At 35.3% G+C, this 25852-nt stretch overlaps 2 protein-coding genes across 3 annotated transcripts; one reads left to right on the forward strand and one right to left on the reverse strand.

Annotated features, from left to right (window-relative positions):
• Window positions 1-1024: 1024 nt before the first annotated feature.
• On the forward strand, window positions 1025-6620 carry LOC120339985 (putative oxidoreductase TM_0325). 2 transcript variants are annotated; one of them, XM_078116368.1, is made up of 9 exons: window positions 1025-1042; window positions 2970-3093; window positions 3616-3746; window positions 3926-4060; window positions 4588-4684; window positions 4754-4870; window positions 5388-5424; window positions 5868-5931; window positions 6415-6620. In XM_078116368.1, exons 2-9 carry the CDS (start codon window positions 3057-3059, stop codon window positions 6553-6555), a joined length of 759 nt encoding a protein of 252 aa, XP_077972494.1. In that variant the 5' UTR covers window positions 1025-1042; window positions 2970-3056; the 3' UTR covers window positions 6556-6620. The 2 variants fall into 2 exon arrangements, with proteins under 2 accessions (XP_077972494.1, XP_039264171.2); XM_039408237.2 differs by lacking the exon at window positions 1025-1042 and having other exon boundaries at window positions 2949-3093.
• Window positions 6621-15284: 8664 nt separating this feature from the next.
• Window positions 15285-23170, reverse strand: LOC120339984 (uncharacterized). Its single transcript, XM_078116164.1, has 14 exons — window positions 21990-23170; window positions 20952-21082; window positions 20653-20787; window positions 20383-20479; window positions 20199-20315; window positions 20044-20080; window positions 19580-19643; window positions 18983-19123; window positions 17878-18021; window positions 16875-17009; window positions 16699-16795; window positions 16024-16177; window positions 15651-15723; window positions 15285-15488 (listed from the first exon to the last, which is right to left on the reverse strand). The coding sequence occupies exons 1-14, from the start codon at window positions 22024-22026 to the stop codon at window positions 15348-15350; spliced, it is 1503 nt and encodes a 500-aa protein (XP_077972290.1). The 5' UTR covers window positions 22027-23170; the 3' UTR covers window positions 15285-15347.
• Between the last annotated feature and the right edge of the window lie 2682 nt (window positions 23171-25852).

The raw sequence follows: 25852 nt of genomic DNA on the forward strand, positions 1-25852 counted from the left end.
ATTCCTTTACATATATGTATAAACTGCTTCACTGATACGTTGAGTTGCTACGACGCCGCAAACTTCATGTTACGTATATATATATTTCACTGGAAGGCTTTATTGTTTATTTATTTTGAAAATCTCTGTGGGTTCTGAAGGATTTTTTTGTGCGATTTTGTCTCCTGTGACAGATTGGATACCCATACTACTTTGTTTTGGCCTTCTTGTCAGTCCAGAATTTGAACATCGTGCTCTTGTTTGATTTCATATGGTATTAGGTGGGTAGGTTTATTCTGTAAGTTATGTCGGGGAATCGAGATTCGGAATCGAAAATTTAGGAATCGGATAAGAATCGAAGACTTGTAAGTACTCATACTTGGAATCCCTAATTTTGTATGCGTGTGTGCAGTTATGTGCGCATTCAGTAGTATTCAGTCATTTTTATTCATGACTTTATCATCAATCAGTCGATCGCGAGCTATTTTGAAGATTTTAGTCGATGGTGGTCGAAAGCCGGTTGGCCACCCCTGGCCTAATAGGTTGGAATTTTTGCAGTATTATGATCAAGGTTCCCTCTAAGGTGCGCAACTGCGCAATTGCGCAGTACCTCCAGACATTTTGCGCAGTAAAATCCCATTCTCGCGCACTTGCAACAATATGTTTTCAACGCGTGGGTCATGGGTCGTCATATTTTTAACGCCCATATTAACGCTTAGAATGCCCATATTTGTTTCACGCGTATTTTAGACGCCACTGTTCATTGTGATGTCACAAGCGTGTCTATTAGAAGCACTGGATTCGTGTTGTCGCACAGGTATAATTGGTTCGTTTTCTGTATCGAAGTGAACATAAAAAATATATGGACTGTTTAGATTTAAATAGGTATATGAGGTTGCAAAGCTGGTGTCCACTTTTGTTACAGAAGGTTTGTTGGTTGTTGCTTGTAGCCGCATAGTTTGGCTAAACTGGTTGGAATTTGAATGGAAGTGTTATATATTAATTACCGTATGTTTACCAGAAATTACGAAAAAGGCGTTTCAGGCGTTTTCATATTTAGCAGGTTAGTGGTTTATTATTTAACCAAATTCAATATACTGTCGTTTTGATCTTACGTACAAGTAAAATGTATATTCAAGAAAGCAAGGCTAAAAATAAGAATATTGATTTTAATAGAATGGTTAAATACAACAGTGGACTGGGAGACACTAATTTGAAATCGTGATACCGTTATGCATAGGTTAAAAAACAAACTGCCAAACTTTCCGAAATTTATCACTATTCCGCGTCAAGGAATGTGATAATCTGCAGAGTTTGTCAGGATGTGGCATCTGGTAGCGATTTAGAAAAGGCAAATCATTGGTAGGAATGGGAAGTTGACTATCTAAAACAGGTTCATCCAACCCGTGGCCCGCCGAAGATTTCCGAGTGGCCCGCGCGGTATTATTCGAAGCCCGATGTCTTTCACAAATCTGAGCCACTATTGAAACCTCTAATAAAATAGTATTCCTCGTCGTACAAACGCGCGAGAAGCACCACCCAGCTATCGAAAGCTTTTTATGTCTCTTTGTGCTGGGCGTTATTGCAGGAGAGAGATACTTGAAATCATTTTTATCGTCTGCCATGTATTTCAACCTGTTTTTCTGCCTGTTTTCTGTGAAGCTAGACGAAGCAGTTTTCATGACCTCAATAACTGACAGCACTTTCATGTACGAGAAAATTTTTTCACGAATGAACCATGTCAAATCCCCCGTGAGATTACTAATTTTTGACAGTCATTCGAAAAATTCTCTTCGCATTGCTATTGTCCATCGCACCGAATATTGACAAACTTGTTGGATAAAAGCAGTGCCATTAAAATATCTACGTGTGGTAAAAACTTTTGACTTTACTGTATCTTCGTATTTTCATTGTTCTTATAATTTTAGTGTGAGGGTTTTGTTTGTTTTTTCATTAACCTGTAGTCGGCGTAGTGAAAACTATAATATACCCACCATGTCAAGTGACCCACGTAGTCATTCGTAAACTACATGTGGCCCCTCGGCCATAAAGGTTGGACAACCCTAATCTAAAATGTCATTTGGATTTTGGATCATAAAAAGCACATTGACGCACTAGGTGCATTAACTCAGAAGCGAAATTTTGAATCAATGAGGACTGGGGAGTAGTTTGAACCTTTTCACCACATTGCCAATTGCTGAAGAGAGTGAAGTTTTGAAAACTCAAGTGAAATAAAGATAGATAGTCATAGATAGTGTTATACCACGTGTATACCACGCGTATGTGAAAATATACTGAATTGCCACATTCATAGCCAAGCAAAAATTACGGCTATAATTTCATATCCTCATTGTTGATAAAAGCAATGATTTTTCAACAACAAAATGCTGATATTGTACACGAAGTATTGTTTATTTACGCAGTACGATATTATATGATAAAATTATACCATTTCACAAAGTTTGCAAATATTTTAGGATTCTGCTCAGCCTTAAAATAGTCTTGCTCAATAAAAACAACATTTGCACAATGTGAAATTTTCTTAGAGGGAACACTGATTATGATATAAGCAGATACCAAAGCCGCCTGACATAAGTAGTGCATAAGTTTAAACAATAGCGCTGTGAGTTATTTGTGCCAATGTTCATAAATACATTTGAAAGTGGCATGATATTATGTTACACTATTTTATACCTTCATTCATTCGGTACATCTCAGGACACTCCATCGGTGTGGTATACTCCCCTTGAAATTTTTGGTACACCTTGGGATTGGGGTGTATTATATACCCGATTGACGAGCACTGCTCTATATTCAATCAAACCTTTAGTAAAATAAAAATTACTATGTTTTACAATCATTTCCCCGAAAATCATACGGTTTTCGTGTCCCATGGTAAATACAAATGTGCGCTGTCCCATTCCATCCCGTTCCCATGGACAAGCCTGTATATCTATATATAAAACAGTCACTCATTGATCGTTTCAAAGTTTCTTCGCACGACTACGCTGCCGGTATCTTGTTCCGCAACAGTGCTTTGACTAGCCTTTTATTGCGCGTTTGGCCTTGGTGCTGTGATGGAGAAGTTCAGCGGAAAAGTGGTGATCATTACAGGTGAATTGAGATAGCTTTATGCGTTATAGTAATCTAAAATTATTATTTCTCGACAAACTCAAGCAGTTTTTTAGAGTATAATTATTTGACGTAAATGGTGTTTTATAATAGGCAGTGCGAGTGGACTTGTGAAATGTTCTAAAACGTTAGGCACATGCTTCGAAGAAAATGGGAAAAGAGCATAAAACAGTATAATATTTGTCTTACTGATTTACAGTATTATTTAACGCGACACCATGATGCTCAGTTGCTCGCATGAGTTCGCCAAATTTGAACTTTTTTTTTAAGGCAAAAGATAGATTACGATGAATAATTATAGGCATACAGCAGAACTACAAACAACTGAAATTTAATCGTTGTTTAACACATGGGCCAATATTTTTATAAATTGATCCAGATGCAAGATCACTCTTCCTAAATCATACCAGCTCATACATTAGACTAGAGAGTTGGTTAATTTCGAAAACCTATACAAGCCTGCCGCTACAGGTATTTTTTTATTCGTTTTTATTTCTACAACAGGTGCATCAAGTGGAATAGGAGAGGCCACTGCCGTTGCCTTTTCAAAACAAGGGGCAAAATTAACAATTTGTGGAAGAAACAAAGAAAGACTAGAAGAAACTGCTAAAAAATGTAGAGATAATGGCGCAGAGGTTTGTCAACTATGTGAACTATAATTCAAAGTACTAAAACAATGAACGTTATAAAAAAGTCGCTGATGAATTAGAGTAGAAACTAATCGACTTAAAGTCAGTTCAACTTCTCTGCTCATAGTATAAAAATACCACAAAAGAACTATACCTTTGTTTGAAATGAAAATGACGAATTTTAGGTTTTACAATTAGTTGGAGATCTATCAAAGTTTGAAGAATTGAAACCCGTGATCGATATAACAGTTAGCAAGTTTTCCAGAATTGATATCTTGATAAACAACGCGGGTCGCCTGGAACATTGTCCAATTTCTGAAGTAAGTTGTGCTTGTATCTTATAAAAAAAATTCGCAATGATATACGAATATAACAAATAATAGTTGCAATATGTTGCGCAAAAAGATTGATTTGAAAATAGGTGGTAACTGTAGATTCGAATAACTTTCAACCACCGAATTTTATAAGAATGTGCTTAATGCGCAGCACAAACAATGTTATTTTACAATTCAATTTCCTGCATGATTCTATGATATTACGAGAATAAATCCAAAACGAAAAAGAACTCTGATCACATGATTTCGTGCCCAGCCCAGATATTTATTTTTGAATACAATTGTATATATTTATGGTTTCAAGCGAATTCTAATTTATCTGTTACATGAAATATTTCAATCACATTATGCAATAATATATTGATTTTTAACAACATAAGATCCAGTGTTCTTCCTAAAATGGGTTAGATTAGAGATATTCCCAAATTTATGTCAAATAGTACAAAAGAAATTCAGACGGTGACTACAAATTATCTTCAACATTTCTAATTTATTTATTTATCATATTTTAGCTCCAGCTTGATTTATTTGAAGATTTGTTTGCGATTCTTGTTCGTGCACCTGTTTTTCTTTGTAAATATGCATTGCCTCACCTTAAAGAGACAAAAGGTAAAATAACAATTTCATTCAACCAAAAACGTTGGAAGATTTTTTTCAGTATTTGCTTGTATTTTTTAGGTTGCGTGGTCAATGTGTCAAGTATAGCAAGTCTCAAAACATTTCCTTTGACATTCAATGTGTCGTACGAAATGATTAAGGCAGCGTTAGACAATTTCACAAGAGGATTTTCAGCAGGTGTGTGGAATGAATAACGCTACCGTTCATTTGTGAACATGAAAAATCATCGCTATGTACAAAATTCATGATAAAGTAAATAAAATCAATCTAAAAGCACAGGTATTATACCTTAGGCTTGAAAAAGTATATAACAACTTGTTGTTCGTTGAATGGTGGACCATACTAATCACCGACGCATGAAAAGGTCATTAGCAAGTGTGGAACTGCGATAAATTATATTAAAACTGGTTAGTCATTGAGAAATAGCTTGTGGCTATTTAACTAAATATTGCCCTGTAAAAAAACAAGTTATGGCGGTTCACAATTCTGAGAAATTCTAGTTTAACTCGGTTTAATATTATTAATTCGAAAAACAAAAAAAAACAGTGAAATCTTACTAAGACGATAACAAGATTGTCACTACTATACTACTCAGAGTCATTCATTAAATAATTCCATTTAGGCATTAAATAATTTTTTTATATTTCTGCATTTTATCCAATTGTTTGCTTATTATCAATATTTTGTTTTTCAGAATGTGCTTCATATGGCGTTCGTGTTAACAGCATCAAGTAGGATATTTTTAAACGTATATATTTGAAAATATTTTTGAATTACCGTAATTTGTTTCAAAAACGAAAAAAAAAACAAGTCAGTCGTGCATGTTGAGATTGTGAATAGTTGAATTTTTCGGAGATTGTATTACAACCATAGTATGACGTCAGTAAACGGCATAAATCACGGTAAAAGTAATATCAGAATATTTAAAATATCTTAAAAACAGCCACATTTCCGAAATGGCGCGTAGCCCAATGAGTCAACTCTAATCCAAAGTTTAAAAATATGAATATTGAAATTAAAAAATCGAATTGCGTTTCTAACATTATTTACCCAGCAATTATTTTAGTCATACATACGGAGTTATATTCATCAATATTGATAGAAGGAAATCTTGACCCACCCCATTCAATTTATCTTTTTCAATTCAAACTGCTCTCATTTTTTGACCAAACAGTCCAGGTGTTGTGAAAACGAGACTTGTTGAAAATTTAAAATACACAAAAGAGCAACAAGAGAAGGTGAGTCACGTTGCTGTGATATCCACATAAGTTTATCGATATAAAGTGATTGCATGGAGTTGGCCTCGTTGCAACACTGAAAGTCTGCATGAGACTATTTATGGTGCCTTTTCTGAATGGTAGTATCATATTTATGTTCCATTTAACAGTCACTTGCATTATACTATACCTATGTAAATACTTAACCTGTATAAAGGAGAAAGCAGCTATACATCATGCCATAAATCGTTTCTAAACACATTTGACGAATCATTGAAATAAATGAATTGAAACTAGGTTGAAATCTAAATATTCACCAAATATTGCATGCATTGCATGCTTGTATTTTATATTGCATATTTTCAATAAATTTCCGATGAGGGTCGTGTAATATATTCGAATAATCGACATGCTTTTAACGGCGCACCTGAGTGAAACACTAAACACATGAAAGAATAACAAAGAATGATATTATAAACATTATATATATTTATAATCTTTCAGATTATGGAAAATTTTAGTAAAATTCACAAGCTCGGATTTATGGAACCAGAAACTATAGCTGATGGAATAGTATTTTTATGTTCTTCGTCTCACATTACTGGTATAATGCTGCCGGTAGACTCCGGATCTTTGAACGCTTGAAACTAACTAATTTTCAAGTAGCAAATAAATACATACCATGTATTAAATAAAATATTAATTCCCAGTTTGTCTGCTTTTTACCAGGATAGAACGACATTCTGTGTTTTATATGAGCAGGAACTTTCTCTACTGATTGAGTCACGCATTATAATTTTGCAACACTTGTATCAGCGTCGAGTCTTAAAATCCTAGGATGGCGCTGTGTAGGCTTGATCATTATAATGCAGCACTTGTATTAGAGTGAGGCGATTTCTGGTACTTGATCTTATCAACTCCCATGTGTGAAGCATAGATTCACATAAGAATGAAGAACCAAAAGCGTTAACAACAGCTCAAATATACGGTGCCTTAAAAACGTCGCGTCCCAAACTTGCCAGCGCAACCATATTTTTGCCATTAGATGCAGGGCAGAATAACTATAGTCTTTTTCTTTTTACTTCGAAAAATAGTTAACTTATTGTTAGATTGAATATAGGCCCGCCTTATGATAATTTTGTATTACTCAAATACCTTTGTGGCAATAGTTTGGACGGGTGAATAAAACAAAAACATTACCCGCGGATTGACGTATCGTACGGGTCGGTTGCTTTAATAGTCAGATAACGACGTAAAGCGGCACATTTTTCCAAACTTCACAATGGTCAGACACATTTTGGCGGAAATAAATACCATGGTTGCCCTGAAACATTCGGCAACATCAAGGTTGCGCGTTCAGAAAGGTCGGCGAGAATAATACCGTCAAACTTTACAATATTGCATTTGACATAACATGTAAATTATCAAGAAAATACATAGCCTAATACAGGGGTGGCCAACACGTCGATCGCCACGTCTCGAGTAGTCAGTCGATCGCGCTTGATGTTGAGTAAATTTAATAACATACCCCAAAAAATTGCCTCGAACCAGTTACATACAGCGCCTGTTGTGTGTTTTAAAACACGAAGAATATAGTACTGTAAATGCACAAAATACGATATTCACATGCATTAATTGGGTATGGACAAGCCCGATAGAGCATATTATTATGTGACCAATGCAAGTTTCACTACTGCCAAGTTTTAGGAATGAACGTACTGAATACCATCTGTCTTGACTGACCAACGATCCTACAACAATTTCTGCAATGTGCTGTGTTATTGTTCCACTCCAGGAGTAGTGTGATAAATTTTATTCGCAACGTAGCAGTGGCATCAGAATGCCCAAGTTTTTCCCTAATTCCAAGCGACCAATCGGAATTGAAGAAAATAGTAAATTAGTAAATGTAATATTTATGGTTTGAGAATATTATTTATTCGTTTGTTTAGATAATACATGGATACTTTTTAAGGTTTTTTGATGAATTGAAAACACTTACGACTAACAATTAGACAGGCCCTAGATCTGAATTGTATGCTTTTCGCAACGTAGCAGTGGCATCAGAATGCCCAAGTTTTTCCCTAATTCCAAGCGACCAATCGGAATTGAAGAAAATAGTAAATTAGTAAATGTAATATTTATGGTTTGAGAATATTATTTATTTATTTGTTTAGATAATACATGGATACTATTTAAGGTTTTTTGATGAATTGAAAACACTTACGACTAACAATTAGACAGGCCCTAGATCTGAATTGTATGCTTCGAATAAATCTAAAATAAATAATGAAGCATTTACTCCATTACATAATCAAATTAACAAATTGAATGGAGCATTAATATGCAAATTTTTGTCGCAATTCCATTGAGAATGCAACCGCAGAGCCGAGCTTATTGGCATTAGGGATGGCGGAATCGAGCCCGGATTCGATTACAGAATCCATTATTCGCGGAATCGACTAGAACTGCACTGGAATTCCTTCACATATATGTATAAACTGCTTCACTGATAGGATGAGTTGCTACTACGCCGCAAACTTCATTTTATATATATATATATATTCCGCTGGAAGGCTTTAACGTTTATTTATTTTGAAAATCTCTGTCGGTTCTGAAGGATTTTTTTGTGCGATTTTGTCTCCTGTGACAGAGATACCAATACTACTTAGTTTTGGCCTTCTTGTCCGTCCAAAATTTGAACATGGTGCTCTTGTTTGATTTCATATGGTATTAGGTGGGTAGGTTTATTCGGTAAGATATGTCGAGGAATCGAGATTAGGAATCGCGAATCGAAAATTTAGAAATCGGATAAGAATCGAATACTTGTAAGTTGAGTACTTACTTGGCATTCTTAATTGGCAGCGGTGGAATTTTTGAATGCGTGTGTGCAGTTATCTGCGCATTCAGTATTCATTCATTTTTGTTCATGACTTTATTATCAATCAATCGATCGCGAGTTATTTTGAAGATTTTAGTCGATGGTGGTCGAAAGACGGTTGGCCACCCCTGGCCTAATATGTTGGAATTTTTGCAGTATTATGATATAAGCAGATACCAAAAACGCCTGACATAAGTAGTGCATAAGTTTAAACAATAGCGCTGTTAGTTATTTGTGCCAATGTTTATAAATACATTTGAAGTGGCATGATATTATGTTACACTATTTTATACCTTCAACATTCGGTACATCTCAGTACACTCCATCGATGTGGTACTACTGCCTTTGAAATTTTTGGTACACCTTGGGGTTGGGGTGTATTGTATACCCGATTGACGAGCACTGCTCTATATTCAATCAAGCCTTTAGAAAAATAAAAATTACTATGAATGTTCAGTCCACTTACGTTCCACAGCTAGGGTTGACGTATCATGAATTAGGTCTCAGCACAGACAAAGCTCCTCGAGGCACGGCGATGTGTGACCACTGCCTTTGTTTATTTGAATCTGTGAATATTCCGTTTCGTGAATAAGAACTAGGGATGCCAGTTATTCGAAAGCTTTCAATTATTCATCGTGGTGCAATAGAGCGTTGAAAGGGAATGGCAACAAGTGCGGCGATTTTCCAGTATATGGACAATAGGCGAAGCATTGTGTGTAAAGAAGGATATAACTGGTTGTAGTAGTAGAATGTTTTGTAGCTTACTTGCTATTGGGTCAAGGGTAGAACAAACGCAGTAATAACTAAATGTATATTTGTCAAGTAAAAACCTGGTCAAGTCGGCCTTATTTGATTCGAGAGTTTCTTTTTTTTTTAGCAAAGTGAAAGTTTTGTATAGAGAAACACTTTTCTTCGCGTAATTGTCTTAAAGCACGCATATTAAACATCTGCTCAATGTACCGAGTATTCCCAGCAGGGTTGCTTTTTGATGGGCTTTGTCTCTTTGATTTGAGCGCTAGTTCAGTAGTTACTTCGCCTTGAGCAAAATTGTATAAAAAGTTGTTCGTTGCCATGCTTGTTCTGGCTTTAGTTATGGAAGACATGAGATTGAGAGAGTAACAATTGTTTTTGAAATCTTTCTGATACAACATTATGGAATTCACGAGCCACCAGTCTATAAAGCTGGGCTGGTTACCTCGGGATTAGATTTACCCTTAATTGAGGAAAGGTGACATATGCTTCGGTGAATATCATATCTGCGTAAAGCTAAGTCAGGGAAAGCCGAGAGTATGTCACGACAGCGATTGTTAACGGAATGCAGTCTAGCATGCATGCAAATCCTAATAAGTTATGGCACGCAAGTTAGACACACGATGTGTTTTCGCACCTAACTTTTTTTGTTTATTTTATTCATGTCTACGAAGGATGAGTCGTTCAATAGTTTTAAGATTTATATCTTGGTATCAAAATTGTTTGATAATACCTTTGGTTCTGACGGCTATAATATTTGGCGCGTTTCTTCATCAATGGCTTGAAGAGGATATTGATAGTCCTCTTGAGCTCACAGATGATATCCATTGGAATTATTCAGACAATTTATTTGTGGTCAAGAATGAAATAAAACTTGAACCAATGTCTGCACATGTCTTGAAGATATACGAGCACTTGTCAAACTTACAAAAATCAAGTGAGTGCCTTGCGTGTCAACCTGCAGGCGACAGAAGAACACTCTGTGATAAATATCCTGGAAGATATGGCTGTCCTTCCTACGTTATGATTTGGATTATAATTTCTAATAGACAGGGATATACAACGTTTACCTCGTCTGTTCTTCGAAAATATAACAACATAGCGGAAAGTGATATTCATTTGTTGACCGACAGATCAGACGAGATTGACTTCAAAACTTTACAAGGATTGTATGGCAGCGGCGCCAAATACTTTAATCCAATCGGCGTAAAGCCAGGTGGAACGATGATACAATATTTGCTTAATAAGTTCCTCATGTCTGAGTACAAATTGTTACTATTGCTGGAGGATGATATGATTCTCTTGAAAGATTGGTTAAGTTTCATTGAAGAACATATCACGCACACAGACGGAATACTTTCACTTTATCATCCATCCGTGAACCATAGTTTTGCTTATGATTGCGAAAATCAAAAAGGCGAATTATGTGTTGGAGAATCAACACAAAATTCTGGCTTTGTTTTGACAAAATCAATCGCTGAATCTTGGCTTTCAAAAATTAATGACTCAAAGTCCCATTATGGATGGAATGAATTACTTGAACAGGATTCAATTGAGCTTTTTTACCCAGTAAAATCTCTCACTATGCACATTGGACAACAGCATCAAGATAAAGAAAATTGTGGAACAAATGAAGTAGCGCACAGATTTAATCGTTGCGAATATCCATCATGGATAAAAGAACAAATTGAGTTTTATTTTGACAGATGCACAAGTCCGGATGAAATTTATCCAGATGATCCAGACTCTATAGAATTTAAAACAAGAATGAAAAAAAGATTCTGGGTTCGTCCTGCGATTTCTTATTCATTTTATGGATACAAAACAAGATATATTGCAATTGCTTTAGGAAACGCTGCTCGTGTATCGAGGATTTATCCTGGCTGGAAGATTTGGCTATACCATGATGATTCAGTACCAGATCCCTATTTACAGACTTTTTGTGAATATGATGCCAGATTTATTGATATGACCGGAACAAAGTTAATAAATCAAATGTCTTGGCGCTTTTTGGTAGCTTCGGAGCCAGTTAAAAGGTGGGCGATTCGGGATATCGATTCTCACTTGTTACGAAGAGGAAAAGCAGCTGTAGATGAATGGATTGTTTCAGGTAAAAAGTTCCATATTATTAAAGATCATCCCAATCATTCTAAGCATGCAATAAACGGCGGAAGTTGGGGAGGAAATTCCGAAGCTATGCCTCATATGAGAGAAGAACTTGAAAAATATGTCATCACCAATGCTTACATGGAAGACATGAATTTTCTAAAAGATATCGTTTGGCCTGTTGCTGAAAAATCAGCCTGGATAAACGATGCATACTCTATTCACATGTTTGGTGAAGACCATCCTTTCCCTACCAAATTAGAAGTTGACTGGTCTTTTGTATGTAATGTAATTTTATATCCGTGAATATGCACTATAATTTGACAATAGTAAAAAAAATATAATAAAGTAAACATTAAGTACGTTTACAATGCAACTTAAATAACTCCTCTCTATCCAAGAAGATAATACTACGTGTACAGCCTTGGATAGGACTTTTCAAGTCTTGGGTCACCAATTGAACCTGATATTTGAAAACTTCGAGGTCCAAAAATACTCTAATGTATTCCTAACATTTAACTTGGTTAAATGAACTTCCTATTTTATTAATTTGAATTTTATAAAAATTGTTCCCTTCCCTAATATTCGTGTAAATATCTTTCACTGTCAGTTGACGCCAGCTGTTTTTATTATTATCTAGTCTAGTTTCTGTGATTTTATCTTTTAATCGCTGATTTTTATATCCATTTTTACTGTGTGTGTTTATAACAAGCGGTGGGCATAACAGTTGAGGGCTCAAATTTGTTTAGTTCAAACTGCACGAAGAACGAGGGGCGACTTTTTACAACTAAATTTAAATATGGTTCTCTGAAAAAGTACGCTAAGACGATTCTATAAAGAAATAGATTTGTGGTAGTGTCCACCAAAACTTTAGCACATCGACTTATTTAGAAAATATAACCAGCCCTTAGGATGTTACGAAATAATATTCGGAAATTCGCACTAACACCAGCGTAAAAAAAAACTAGCACGGCACCCACCTCACGTGTGTCAACGGCACAAATTTGTGATCCCGGAAATTATTATAGGCATGCAAATTCTGTGCGAGACGAATGCAATACAGCAACTGCACCTCTACTGAATATTTTGCTGCATCTGTCATTTATAACTTCCAATATATACCGATAGAAATTTGTAGGAAAAGACACGACAAATGGAGCACTGTTCTCGATACGACGGTTTAATTGGTAAATCATATGGCAGAACTCTATATCCTAGATCACCACTTAGGCCTTAGAAACTATCAACCACGATGTGTCCACCCAAATCCTGTTTAAAATTTCAACCTCATCATTAACGAATAGAAAGTGACATTACATATCGTCACGCTAATAACCGAATCGCGTAAGTCATTTTTAGCAGTTTTGAGAAAAACTTTCTAATGATATTGTTATGCCATTGAGAGTCAATAATTTGCCATGGTTCAATTTTTTGATCATAGCCGGATTTAAGTTAATTTGTATGACGTAGTTGAGTGACGTCAAAATGGCGCACTGTGACTTAGGCAGAAATGTGTCTATGACTTGGGGACATACGCAATTTTGCAACTTCACTATATGCACCAGTCCTGAAAACTAAAAATTCCGAAAACGAATGTAATTCTCAGTATCCACAATGTCTAATCCCCAAAATAGCTAATCAGTTTCAATTACATTATTTTTTATGTTTAAAAATATATATTTCGTCAATAAAACACGTTCTGCACACCCACCGAAATAAGACTGAGATTAAATACAAAGAATAAAACAGCGATGCACCCAATATAAAAGTTAACCAAGGTGAATTGGACTCGGACAATGAATATCACAAGTGCACTCCTTCCTATACCGAAGTATAAATTCAAATTAATACGCGCTAAGCTAGAATCCGAGATGCAAAAACTCGAAAATACTTCGCCGAGGTTATTTTGTCTTTGTTACGTCACAATAGTGCTGCGTTACCTATGATAATTCATTATGACGAAAAGTTCGAAACGAGCGAGTTCGAAAACTGTGATAAATTATAGTCTGGTGACGCCCCAAAGGTGAGGGTGCAGATCCGATGCGCATTCATCATACCGTGTTTCCCCGGAAATAAGACTGGGTCTTATTTCAATTTTCCTCCGAAAAATAACACTAGGGCTTATTTTCGGGGGAGGTCTTATATTTTCATTTATCAAAAACAACATTACAAAGTAGGGAATTATGATATTTCCAAATATACAAAATATGAAAACCGATATCCATTTACTTACAAATACATTAACACGTTTTTACTTCAAATAACTGCAAAACATAGATTATTCATCGTTTAAATCGTGTAGGAGAGATGCTTGCTATCGACTAGGTTAAAAAAAGTTCGCGGTAAGGACTAGGCCTTATTTTAAGGGGAGGGCTTATTTTCGGGGAAATACGGTATGTAAAATTCACCATTCTCATAGGATATTGACTTCAAGGCTTGAAGATTTTTCAAATTTACCGAAGGCAAAGGTAAGTCTGGTTGATGATATAGTGGAGAAAGCCGTAAACAGTGGTTCTTAACTTTTGTGAGCCTGTCGAACCCCTACGCTCTTCTGCAAGCTTTCGTCGAACCTCATCGTAGAAAGCGGTTTCATAAAGAGAAAGCTAATTTTATGCCAGGCTATAGAAAATGATTATTATGGTGTGACTTTATATCTCAATGCATGTGTAAAATGTAATTTTGTAGAAACGGAAGATAATATTATGCATCAAAAACCTTTGGTAGCTCAAATAGGCGTTTTAATGCATTGTATTGTAGAAATAGAGATATCATATATCGTCTCATCTCCATATTGAAGTTGTCCAGAACAGATGTTCATGATTTTAAGCAACCATAGTACTTGAAATTCAAAAACGCCTTGATTTTATATTCATTCAGGTACATTTACTTTTCTACTTATCCGTAAAACTGAGTTACATAATTAGATATAATAATATGTCGTTCACGCAAATATTTAGCTTTAAACCTATAGTTTGTCATAAATCTATATCTATAGGTATTTTGTGCTCAAAAGCAGAAAGCGCCATCATTGAGAAGTACACCAAGCGCATAACATATGTGGCCATGTACTTGAATCCACTGTAGAACAGTCTTTGACAGATCCCCTAAAAGGCATATTTACCATCTACGCACAGCAGCTACACACGTCTAAGCTATTTTATGAGTTGTTCAAACGTGTAAACTCGTATATCAGTGATAAACTACATATTGGTTTCATGATATAAAACTGTTTCGAATGACCTTCGTCGAACCCCTAGTGCAGCTCCACCGAACTCAGGGGTTCGATCGAACCCGGGTTAAGAAACACTGCCGTAACAGATCAGTTTTTATATGAATCACCCTACGAACTGTAATTCGAAGGCCTCGACCTCATCGTGGTCAACGAAACCGAGTGCTGCTTTCGTATATACTTGATTCCAACAAAATTTGCCACCTGCTCAACATATTGTCAAGCTTGATATGGACGATTCAAAATAGCTACTAAACGTTCTTAGAAACAAGTTTGATATTTTATCTAGATTCAATCCGGAGCTAAGCTCAACACAGACAGACACCCTATACATGCAGTCTGAACACGGCTGTATGCTACAACTTTCATTTTATGGTTTCGGTTTGTTGCAACTTTGAGACAATTTTTCGTATTGAAATTTTAAATTTTTCATTATATAGATTATAGAGGATTGTTCAAGTTTGCATGAACAAATTACGAAACCAATGCACCGGATTCAATTGGCAGTGATATTCCAGTAATATGTGGGGAAGAACACAAGAATAATATTCCATCTGCTATTGTCTTCGGCTCCATAAATCCGAACGGTTGAAGTTTTTCGAAGTCTGCTTTGCTCTATATAGAGTAAACGTATTTGTGGAAAATAAATAAAGAGTAAAGTGGGCAATGCTACTATACGCCTATGAAAATATTTTATAGAAGTTTTTTGTATGTGAATAAATTCAATAGTAATGGCATAAGTAAAGCAAGTGGATACAAAAAGATTTCTAAACTTACTTTTTCCAAGATATCTTCTGGTACAGTCCGTATCTCTGTATTTGCTTCATTGTTTGTTACAACAGTTCCTGGGCTTCAAGAGGTAAAAAAATTATTATATAGTATAATATTAAAAAGAAAATCTAGAGCTGCAAGAATAGGCACTATGTTCAAGTCTGAAAGGCCAAAATTGAAATTTTCGTTATAGTTAAAAAAACGTAAAAATAAAAGTAAAATTTTGCATTTATTTATCAAAATTAAAACATGAATTTTTGCACCAAGCGAGATGAAGCCAAATGTTTCAGAATTTAGGATTTTGAAACTAAAGTTTTAAAGTGTTAACACAGAAAACATTTTGGGTGAAGTAACTTTGGTCTCTTACTCTAACCCTTACTTGACACTGTTAACTCGAATACCAAAGGGGCTACATTCCGCCGCAAATCCTCTAGTAAAATGATCCAATGCGCATTTCAACATTCCATAATGTACTTTTCGTGTAGCGTTAAAATGACGCAACCCAAGAAGACTCGAAACATTGACAACGCAACCTGAAATATATTTTTATTTCTTTTAATTATTTTTTTATAGTTACTATACTAGATCTTCGGCTTATAAGTTTTGCTTTGAGACTTTTGAGTATCAAAGATTCTACCTCGTTGAAGTCGATTTTTTCATATCACTGGAGCAACTTACTATTTTCAAAAGAACCGAAATCGTTTCGGTTCGCCATTGCTTTCACAATTTATTACACTATGATTAGCTGGTGTGCATAGGATTTGCCCCCAACAAGTGTAACTGCGATGACAACACAGTCAAATCAAATGCTTTAACCGCCTCAGTACGAAAAGTGACAACTTTCAAATATACCACAGGACACGTGTAACTCGAGTGAATGATTTGATTCGACATGAATTTCGATGGCGAGTCATGAGTTTTATAGTCAACTGGGCGATTTTAATTTGCAGTCAGTTGCCTAAATCCAACCCGAGCACTTCAGAAGAAGATATACAGGAAAATGAGAAAGCTAGAAAAAAGTAACCACTCATTACTTCTCAAGTACATTTCTCACCTTTCGTTTTCTTTAAATGTGGCAACGCGAATTTACAAAGGAAGACTGGTGCTCGTAGATTCGTTCGATACAACAACTCAAAATCTTCAAGTTCCATCTAAATATATATCATGTTTGTTGTCGTAAAATTTATGTGATTCATACGCTTATTAAACAAAATAGAATACTCTACTTACATCGGCAATGTAACCAAACAATCCACGGCCGGCATTGTTCACCAAGATATCGATGGAAGAAAATTTTTCGACGGTTTTACTAATTACGGTTCCCAGATTTTCAAATTCGGATAAATCTACAACGATTTCGAACACCTGTAAATTTACGAACTCATAATGTACTGAGGTATATGCAGTCACTTCCAAGACGAATCGGATAAATAAATGGATATAGGAATTCTTAATTGTCCGCGATTGGATCGGAATTATTTCAGTTAGGTATTTTAATGAAAAAAATATATCAAAGTGTGACAGTTACAATATCCCAGGGTCTTCATTAATTGAATGCTCATACTATGCAGTCTTCACAAATAAGCAGATTTTGCTCCCGCTATATTGAACAGGAGAGAAATGCTCAAACTTCCGAGTTTCGCGTAGCAAGAATTTACAGAATCAAACCGGACAGTCATAGTTCCCATGGATAAAATAATACAGCGAAATTTTGGACGAAATATCAGATTCATACGAAATTTAGAAATGAATAAAAGTAATAGCCTTCCGGCAGAATCAATCTTCAACCACTGAAAATTTTGAAGCAATTGGTCCAGTATTCGAAGAGAAAAACGATTTTTTTAATGATAACGATGATGAATAACAAGAACAACAACATAATATTGAAACGATCGTTATGTCCACTAACGTGTCCAAAAACGAATTTTTTTGAATTACGTTCAGTGGTTATTTAATGTTCAATATTACCCCACTGAACTAAATAAAATAGTATAAAAATAATACTTTAAATATATTTATAAAGTGAAAATATTTTCAAAATCAACAGACTTAAAAGGCTAGAAACCGTTTAGGATAGAATTCAATTATTCCCTTTTGAACAATTATCCCTAAATCACGGACTGTTTGGGATGTATAGATGCAATGAATAATGCGAGTTTGATCCGAACTAGTCCAATTATTCACGGCTGAGCTATAGAGTCTATCTTTATATGTCACTATAATAATCACCAACCTCTACCCCGGCATCTCGACATGCCTTTGCTGTATTTGCCAATCCTGCTTTTTCTTTGTCACAAATAGATAGGTTCGCCCCTTCTTTTGCAAATTCAATTGCGGTAGCTGCACCAATGCCGCTTGCTGCTCCTGTTGAGATAAACTAATTTATTTCATGACAAATAGAGTAAATGCGCGGTTGCTTTTCGCAAGAGAACTTCTCAGAGCCTGTGAATTCTTAGTAAAGATAGTTAGTAACACTCAATTCCACGTAAAAAATGAATTCGTGCTAGCAGGTTCCAATGCTTCTTGCCGTCCATGATGGTTCATATATACGATTGCTCATTCCACCACCAAGTCCATTTCATCTGAATTCAATACTCCTATCGTTGTTAATAGGAATCAAAGTTCGACATATTATTTAACTATCTTATCTGCTTTTCCCTCTGTAGTTCCCTACTCAGGTAATTCATCCCAAACCTGATGTTTTACACAATGCTTTCTTACCTGTAACGATCACAACCTTCCCAGTAAATCTACTCATAGTTTTTTGACGTGTTATACAGCCCAGTGGTTTCTGACTATAGACTTGTCATTAGGCATGTTTGCCGTGTCGCTGAATTGTTTGCTCTCAACAATGCTCAATGGCTGCACGCTTAAACAATGCTGACGTATGATAAATTGAATCCCTTGGGGTTATAAGTATAACTCACGTATATACACGAATTAGAGTAATGGACCGTTTTGTAAAATTGTTGTAGTTGTATATCATGAGGGTAGCACTGAGTGAGTGTACAAGTGTCGCTCATTGAATAAATAGGAAAAATTACAAAGGGAAAACTAGTAAACAATGCATAATGCATGCCATAGCTATATAACAGCCTGAAACTTAGATACTGACCCAGTGGCCAAAATTTATTTAAGTCTAATTTTATCGACAAGAAAATATGGCACTACTAAATATGATAAATGAATGTTCTTAAGCTTGATCCTGGCTAGTATTTCCAAAAAAATATAATTTTTCCAATCATTTTTATTTTGCATCTTCTATATTACAACATACACACACTGCTTTTAACATTTATAGGACAATGCAATAACAGTATTTCCTCATATGCACATCAAAGTTTGCTCAAAACTCCTGCATCTATTGGTAGACATATCCCAGTTATATGGCGCGACGAACATAAATATAATATTCCATCAGCTATCACAATTGGCTGCATATAACCAGGCATGGCCCGTTCTTTCATAAATTTTCTTATCTGTTAATAAACATTATATGCTTTACTTTAAAAACGACAGTGTTATCAGGAAATTGAAAACATGATCTATTGTGGATATTCATGCGAAATGATTAATATACCATGCACTTTTTGGCGTTCCAGAAATATGTGTACCAATATGGAGGTAACTAATTTTGTTCACCTAGTTTACATCAAGGAAGGGACTGAAGCCTATGAGAAGGGGGTATATTCACTTGGCTAACAAAAACAATCCACAAACTTGTAATAAAACTAAAATGAGTAAAATCGGAATAAAACTATGGCCTAACCATAACCTGGTACACATACTACGGGAGTACCCACTTTTTTTATCAAGTTTCATATTTGATAAATTCTGAGTGGTCCCAACTTTAAACATACTACTCAGGCTTGTGAAATCTTAAGGAATTTAACGAATGGTAAAATGGACATAGTTATTGGTATATATGTTTATACCTTTACGCCTTCATCTTTAGTTATTGGCTGTTCTGGCCGAATTCTCGTCATCACTGGACCTGGACTAATATAAACCAATAGAAATTTAATTTTTTATGATTCAGGTATCAATCAATATACAAACTTTCAATATAAATATGAGTTACCAATCTATTTTTTGCTGTTGCAACACAAATGATGGGAATTACATAAAAAATATAAAACATGGTTTCATACAAATCATCAAACCGATAAAAAGCATTACATATTTTAAAAAATCATCTTGGGAGTTGTTTCGTCATTGGCAATGGTATCTATGATTCGCAGTTGCAAAAAGCCTACCATTTACAATAACCGCCATTTAAATTAAAATACTAATATTCTGATACAAGTATCCACTCGTCAATATAAATTTTCATTTGTTTTAAAAATCTTGTTTATTTTCACAACAAATTATAGGCAAAGAACAAAAACATGTAACTTACTTGATACTATTTACGCGTATACCACACTCGAGACATTCTGCAGACATAAAAAATAAACCAAGATTCATAAATTCAATACGACAACTGGGTTTAGAATAAATAGGAAAAATACACAATGACAGCATTGTTCATGCAATAAATTGTAAACGACGAACCTGCAGCAAATCCCCTTGTAAAATAATCCAATGCACTTTTTAGCATACCATACGGAACAGATTTCAAGATGGGCATTGTGCGTAAACCGAGTATGCTTGACACGTTAACCACACATCCTAAAATCAGCATTTAAATATAAATAACGTACAAACGAGAAATAAGATTATATACCATCATAAATACCTTTACTCTGCTTCAAATACGGGAAAGCATATTTGCAAAGAAAAACGGCAGCAAGAAGATTTGTTCTAAACAACTTTTCATAATGTTTAACCTCCAGCTGTAAAAAGATTCTGGTTTACTAGATACTAATCCGTTTTGCTTTTTTATCCCGTTCATATCCCTTCTACAACTTTTCTTCTCTATTTCAATGTAAATATGCGGTTATCTTATTCACAATTTTAAATTAATAAAGTATTATCTTTTAAGTTGTGTCATTGAGTTAGCACTTACGTCCACAATAGACGAATAGGATCCAATACCGGCGTTGTTGATTAGGATGTCAATACCTTTGAAGTGTCCAACAGTTGTATTCACGATGTGTTGCAAATGGTCAAAATCGGACACATCTCCGATTATTTCTACGACCTGTATGTCACATATAAACTCAGTTCAAATATATATCACAAAAGTAGTAATACAGCGATTTTAACGCCAAGTCGCCAACATACAACGCCATTTGTAAGGCTATTTTGACGACTCAGATATAGATGGTTTTAGATAGCTATATATATATATATATATATACCGACCTCTGACCCATTATCTTTACATATTTTAGCCGTTTCGTTCAACCTTGCCTTGTTTCTTCCACAGATCGCTAATTTGGCACCTTCTTTTGAAAATGCTACCGCGGTGGCTGCACCTATTCCACTGGAAGCTCCTAAAACATTTTAAGTTTAGTTTATCAAAACTCTATCTTGCTTCAAGCATTAACTGTTCTTCATGCTGAATGTTTGAATATGCTTCGGCAGTATTATATATTTATCAAATGACACGATACAAATGGTATACAGCGGGAGTCGCAACCTACGGCTCGCGACGCTTCACTGAAATCATAGGCTCATTAAACGAGTAATTGTGACTTATATAATTCTTAGGTTATAATACAATTTTGTTTACACGTTTTTCGCAATAAATTCTATTACATAAAGAATATAATCGTCAAAACAGCTGATTTGTTTCTGTATTTAATTATAATTAGACAAATGGCAACGAAACGCAGAAAAGTTGATGCTAAGTGAAAAGGGTTTAATAGCGCGGAAAATATTCAAATGGAACTTTTTGAGATGCAATGGGGAAATAAATCTATATTTTATTCACGAGATGTATCACTGCTTGACTTTTATTATAAAAAGTATCTTCTCCATAGAAAACTCTATCCAAATTTGACAAACCATGCGAAAAAAATTCATATGGATGCTTTGAAGTACATATGCATGGTGCGGTCTTCGCGCGCTGCTTAAAATTAAACTTCTGATCTTTGTGAAAAAAAATGAGATTCATTGGCCATCAGTTCAGTTTTCAACTTTCTAAAAAATATGTGCGACCCACCAATGACTTGCAACCCCTAATTTTGGCCCGCCGGCGACAAAAAGTTGCCGACCTCTTGTATACAGTTTTTTTTTCAAAACTTTCCCCTTCTATAAGGAATATTACGCTTTCTCTGACGTTTTTCGATTTAACGTTTTTAAAACTTGTAAATGTGGTGTTACAAGCATTCAAAAGGCGAAGCAGAAATCTCAAATTATATCAGTTAACCTACAGATCCTCCTGCACCATGAACATACCTGTAATAATTACAACTTTTCCTCCAAATTTTGCCATAGCTTCTTTCACATCAAATTATAGCATTATTTACTTACCGTCGTAGTCGCACACGTACTTAGTACCAGCTTATTCAGCTACACGACTGACTGACTCGTGATAAGAAAATCGCGTATAGTTTAATGGGCGTAAGTGTTAAAGTACTGATGGGAATGAATCGCGGAAAAATATTGCAGGGGACGACGTAATTTCGAACGACACAACTCCTTATCGAATAGAACAACAAAACAGATCGTGTCAAATACTATGAAATAGATATGTTATTTGTGAATTTTATAGCAGTAAATCCGACGTCTTTTACAAACGTAGTCAATTATTTACAAAATTACTATAGGTTCAACTGATGGTAGTTTGTGCACACTGAATAAATCACAAACGCCTATGTCATTTGCGTCCATAATGAACAGATCAAAGTAGCGGAATAGGCTGCGGGATATTTAAACACTCAAATTAAAATGCAAATCTGCAAAATATTTGCGAGAAATCAATAATGTTTTTACTTTGGAAACCTTATTGATGAAACGTCTCTAAGCCTGAGAAGTGAAAAAGTTGCTGCTGAATTATTTGCTACCATACACTACTGTTTTTCAATGTTATTCTGCTGTGAAATTTGAATATTCCAATGAAAGAACATCAAAAATAATCAAAATTACTATATAAAGCGAACATTTGATAGCAATCGTGAATAGTAACATGGGAAAGGTAATAGAGCAACATTATATATTCCTTCACACTCTTAATGAAATTCTTGTCAATGTATCAACCCTTCCTCACGAGTTATCACTGTCCCGGGCAAATGAGTATTAACGAACGCGTTTGGAACGTGTGCTTTCCGCCGACAAATCAAATCGGCGCTGACCAAAGGCGTTGTGGGATTACGAGGGAATCAACAGAGCGTAGAAGGTTGTATTGTTGGGCGGCACGCACTTCCAAATGATGTACGCTTCTGTATTAGTCCAACTGAAGAGACTTACGCTATGAGTATTTCTTAGAGAGTTTGATATCTAAAAGAAAGAAATGCTAGAATAAAACAATGTATGGAGTGAAAACTATTGCGGTTGTTTGATTTAAAGTCATGCGACACAACAGTAAATTATTTATATCTTTGGTGTGTTTTGCATCTATTTAGCAACGTTAATTGTTAAAAATGTCGTTTTTGGATAGAAGACTAGCACTAACAAATTCTGAACGATCAATTCGACTAAGACAAACGTTTTTTCGCCGTCTTCAGTATACGGTCAATCCTAACAGTAACAATCAATTCTGGAGGAATAATTTATGATTAGTATGTCATAAGGGGCATTGTCAAGGTCAACATTTAACAATTAGCCTTGTATAGATGAACGTACGAAATTGTGGTTTGTCCGTTTCAATTTCCATTCGTTGGTTATAGTCTTTTGCATTTGGATCGTATTAAAAGTCTTGAGAAACATGAAATCTTTGTGTTCACATATCGAACACTTCAAATATCACATATAGTATATATATATATACTGTAGTTAGTTGTATCTGCTGTGCTGTAAATGTCTGTTACATAAATATTACATTTATTGATTTATAAGATATATTCTGAAAGTAGTGACTTATTTATTGCCGGTGAAGTCCGCTGATATTTATAATATTCGAACTGTCAGTATAGATAGAGGATTAGTAGGTAGGCGCGATCCGAGTATACATCGATAGTTTAACAATAGAGCAATGATCAAATATTTAGACACGACGACAAGGTCGATTGACGATCGCAATTTGAATAAGATATAAAAGTAATCCCTTTTTAGCGACTTATGCCATCTCCAAGTTTAGAATATTTAAAATCGATTAGCCTTCAGCCGAGAAAATCAAGTTTTAAAAACCCTGAGAACAACAACTATTCGGCAAAACGTTTCATAAATCCTCTTCGTGGTCAACAATAGGTCGAAGGTATTTGTGTATAGTACACCAACGACTTCGCACACTTGAATGAACTCGCTACGGGCGAATTTTGGAATGCGGTTACAATCCACTCCTTATAGCAGAATCACTAATAATGGACCACGATTACGCATCTTTTGTGATATATAGGGATATTAATTTGCTTATTCAGTTGATTAATTACTCGGTCGTAAATGCAACTGATTAACAGAAACAAAGTTTAAATTGAAGTGGCATACGTGGTAAATAAAGGCGATTCTTGCGTAATTCGTGGTGCGAAGCAGAGGCGGTTTTAGGTTTCACTTAGTGAATCAACCATTTCACATTATGCGAATTAATACAAACAACTCTGAACGACAACAATGAGACGCTGTGGAAAAAAATCGGTCAATTCAATGGCCTCGACGATCATAATACCGCGCGAGCCGTTGGAAACAAATTCGTCATCGCACAGATGAATTATTGTTAAATAATCGCCTGCGAGCAAAGTGCCATATTGGTCTTCTTATCTGGGTGATTCAAGCAACGACCTCGGTTTTCTCCATAGTCCAAGCCTGTGTATTTGTATGAATAAGGGAAATTTCATTTTAAGTATATTTGAACCCATACTAACCCTAACCCATGGGTTTTAACACCCGCATATAGATTGAACCCGCGGATATACACATGGGTTCAAATGTAGGGTCACCTTGTTTCTCAGTATCATTTTTGTTTGTTTATATTTTAAACTTTTTAGCGTCCGGAAACTTTCCAAGTTCCTAATAAGGGCAGTCATTTGATAATTATTTGATATCAGATATGAGCTGTCCCGAGAATAAGAGTGTGTTTTTATATGTTCTGCGTTAATCTCGCCTGATATATGGATTTTTGTTTGTTTATATTTTAAACTTTTTAGCGTCCGGAAACTTTCCAAGTTCCTAATAAGGGCAGTCATTTGATAATTATTTGATATCAGATATGAGCTGTCCCGAGAATAAGAGTGTGTTTTTATATGTTCTGCGTTAATCTCGCCTGATATATGGATAAATGGTTTAAATGCTATAAATGGTTTTCTAAATCTTTTCCGCTATCACGCTAGTTTACTTCAATAGTTTTTATCCAAGTAAAATCCCACTGAATTGTTATATTCCTATTTTTCGTTACTGATGTTATTGTTATTATTTCGCGTAACGATGATTGGGGGCAAAGGAACTTGGGATCTTCTGTAAAAAGCCCCCTCAATAAAAATGAAAAAATAAAAAAAACATAACGCCCTAGTTCGGCGATCGCCACGTTAGTTGTTACCAACAGTCAACACGGTACACTTATGTAATTCCATGTATTTTCTTTTACGAAAGCATGAATAGAAAAGCACATTTATGCTTATGTATGATTCAAAAATATTCAATCTTCCTCATGTTATTGACGGCCGCAATTTTCGGCGCATTTTGCCGCCAGTGGATTGAAGAAGAATATCATAAGGACATTTACACATTTATTATACTCACGAAAGTACGGATGGGGGAGACTGCAGAAAAAATGAACCACATTTGGAGTGACTCTTATAAAGTGACCGAAGATAGAAAATTTGAATCCATTTCCTCGCATGTTTTTGATATATCTAACCACCTTACAGAGTTGAGAAAATCAAGAGAATGTATTGCGTGTCAGACGATAGACAACACACTATGTGATAAATACCCAGGAAGATATGGCTGCCCTTCTTACATCATGACTGGTATATTACTTTCCAATCGAGTGGGATATACTAAATTTACGTCGTCTGTTATTCGAAAATATAACAACTTAGCAGATATCGATATCCATTTGTTCGGCGACAGTTCTGACAAATTTGACCTAAAAACATTACGTGCATGGTACGGCGGTGGAGTAAAGTACCATGGTACAAACGCCGCTAGGTCAAGAAGTGAGAAGA

Source organism: Styela clava, chromosome 9 (genome assembly GCF_964204865.1).
Source record: "Styela clava chromosome 9, kaStyClav1.hap1.2, whole genome shotgun sequence".
NCBI lineage: Eukaryota > Metazoa > Chordata > Ascidiacea > Stolidobranchia > Styelidae > Styela > Styela clava.

Bases quoted from the DNA above. Each gene is read 5' to 3' on its own strand.
- LOC120339985 (XM_078116368.1), top strand. From the start codon at position 3,057: ATGGAGAAGTTCAGCGGAAAAGTGGTGATCATTACAG. The intron at 4,061-4,587 runs GTAAGTTGTGCT...ATCATATTTTAG, and splicing joins AACATTGTCCAATTTCTGAA to CTCCAGCTTGATTTATTTGA. The intron at 4,685-4,753 runs GTAAAATAACAA...TGTATTTTTTAG, and splicing joins TCACCTTAAAGAGACAAAAG to GTTGCGTGGTCAATGTGTCA.
- LOC120339984 (XM_078116164.1), bottom strand. From the start codon at position 22,026: ATGGCAAAATTTGGAGGAAAAGTTGTAATTATTACAG. The intron at 20,081-20,198 runs GTTCGTCGTTTA...TTATGTCTGCAG, and splicing joins TACAAGGGGATTTGCTGCAG to AATGTCTCGAGTGTGGTATA. The intron at 16,796-16,874 runs GTAAGTAGAGTA...ATATATATTTAG, and splicing joins TGTTTGGTTACATTGCCGAT to ATGGAACTTGAAGATTTTGA.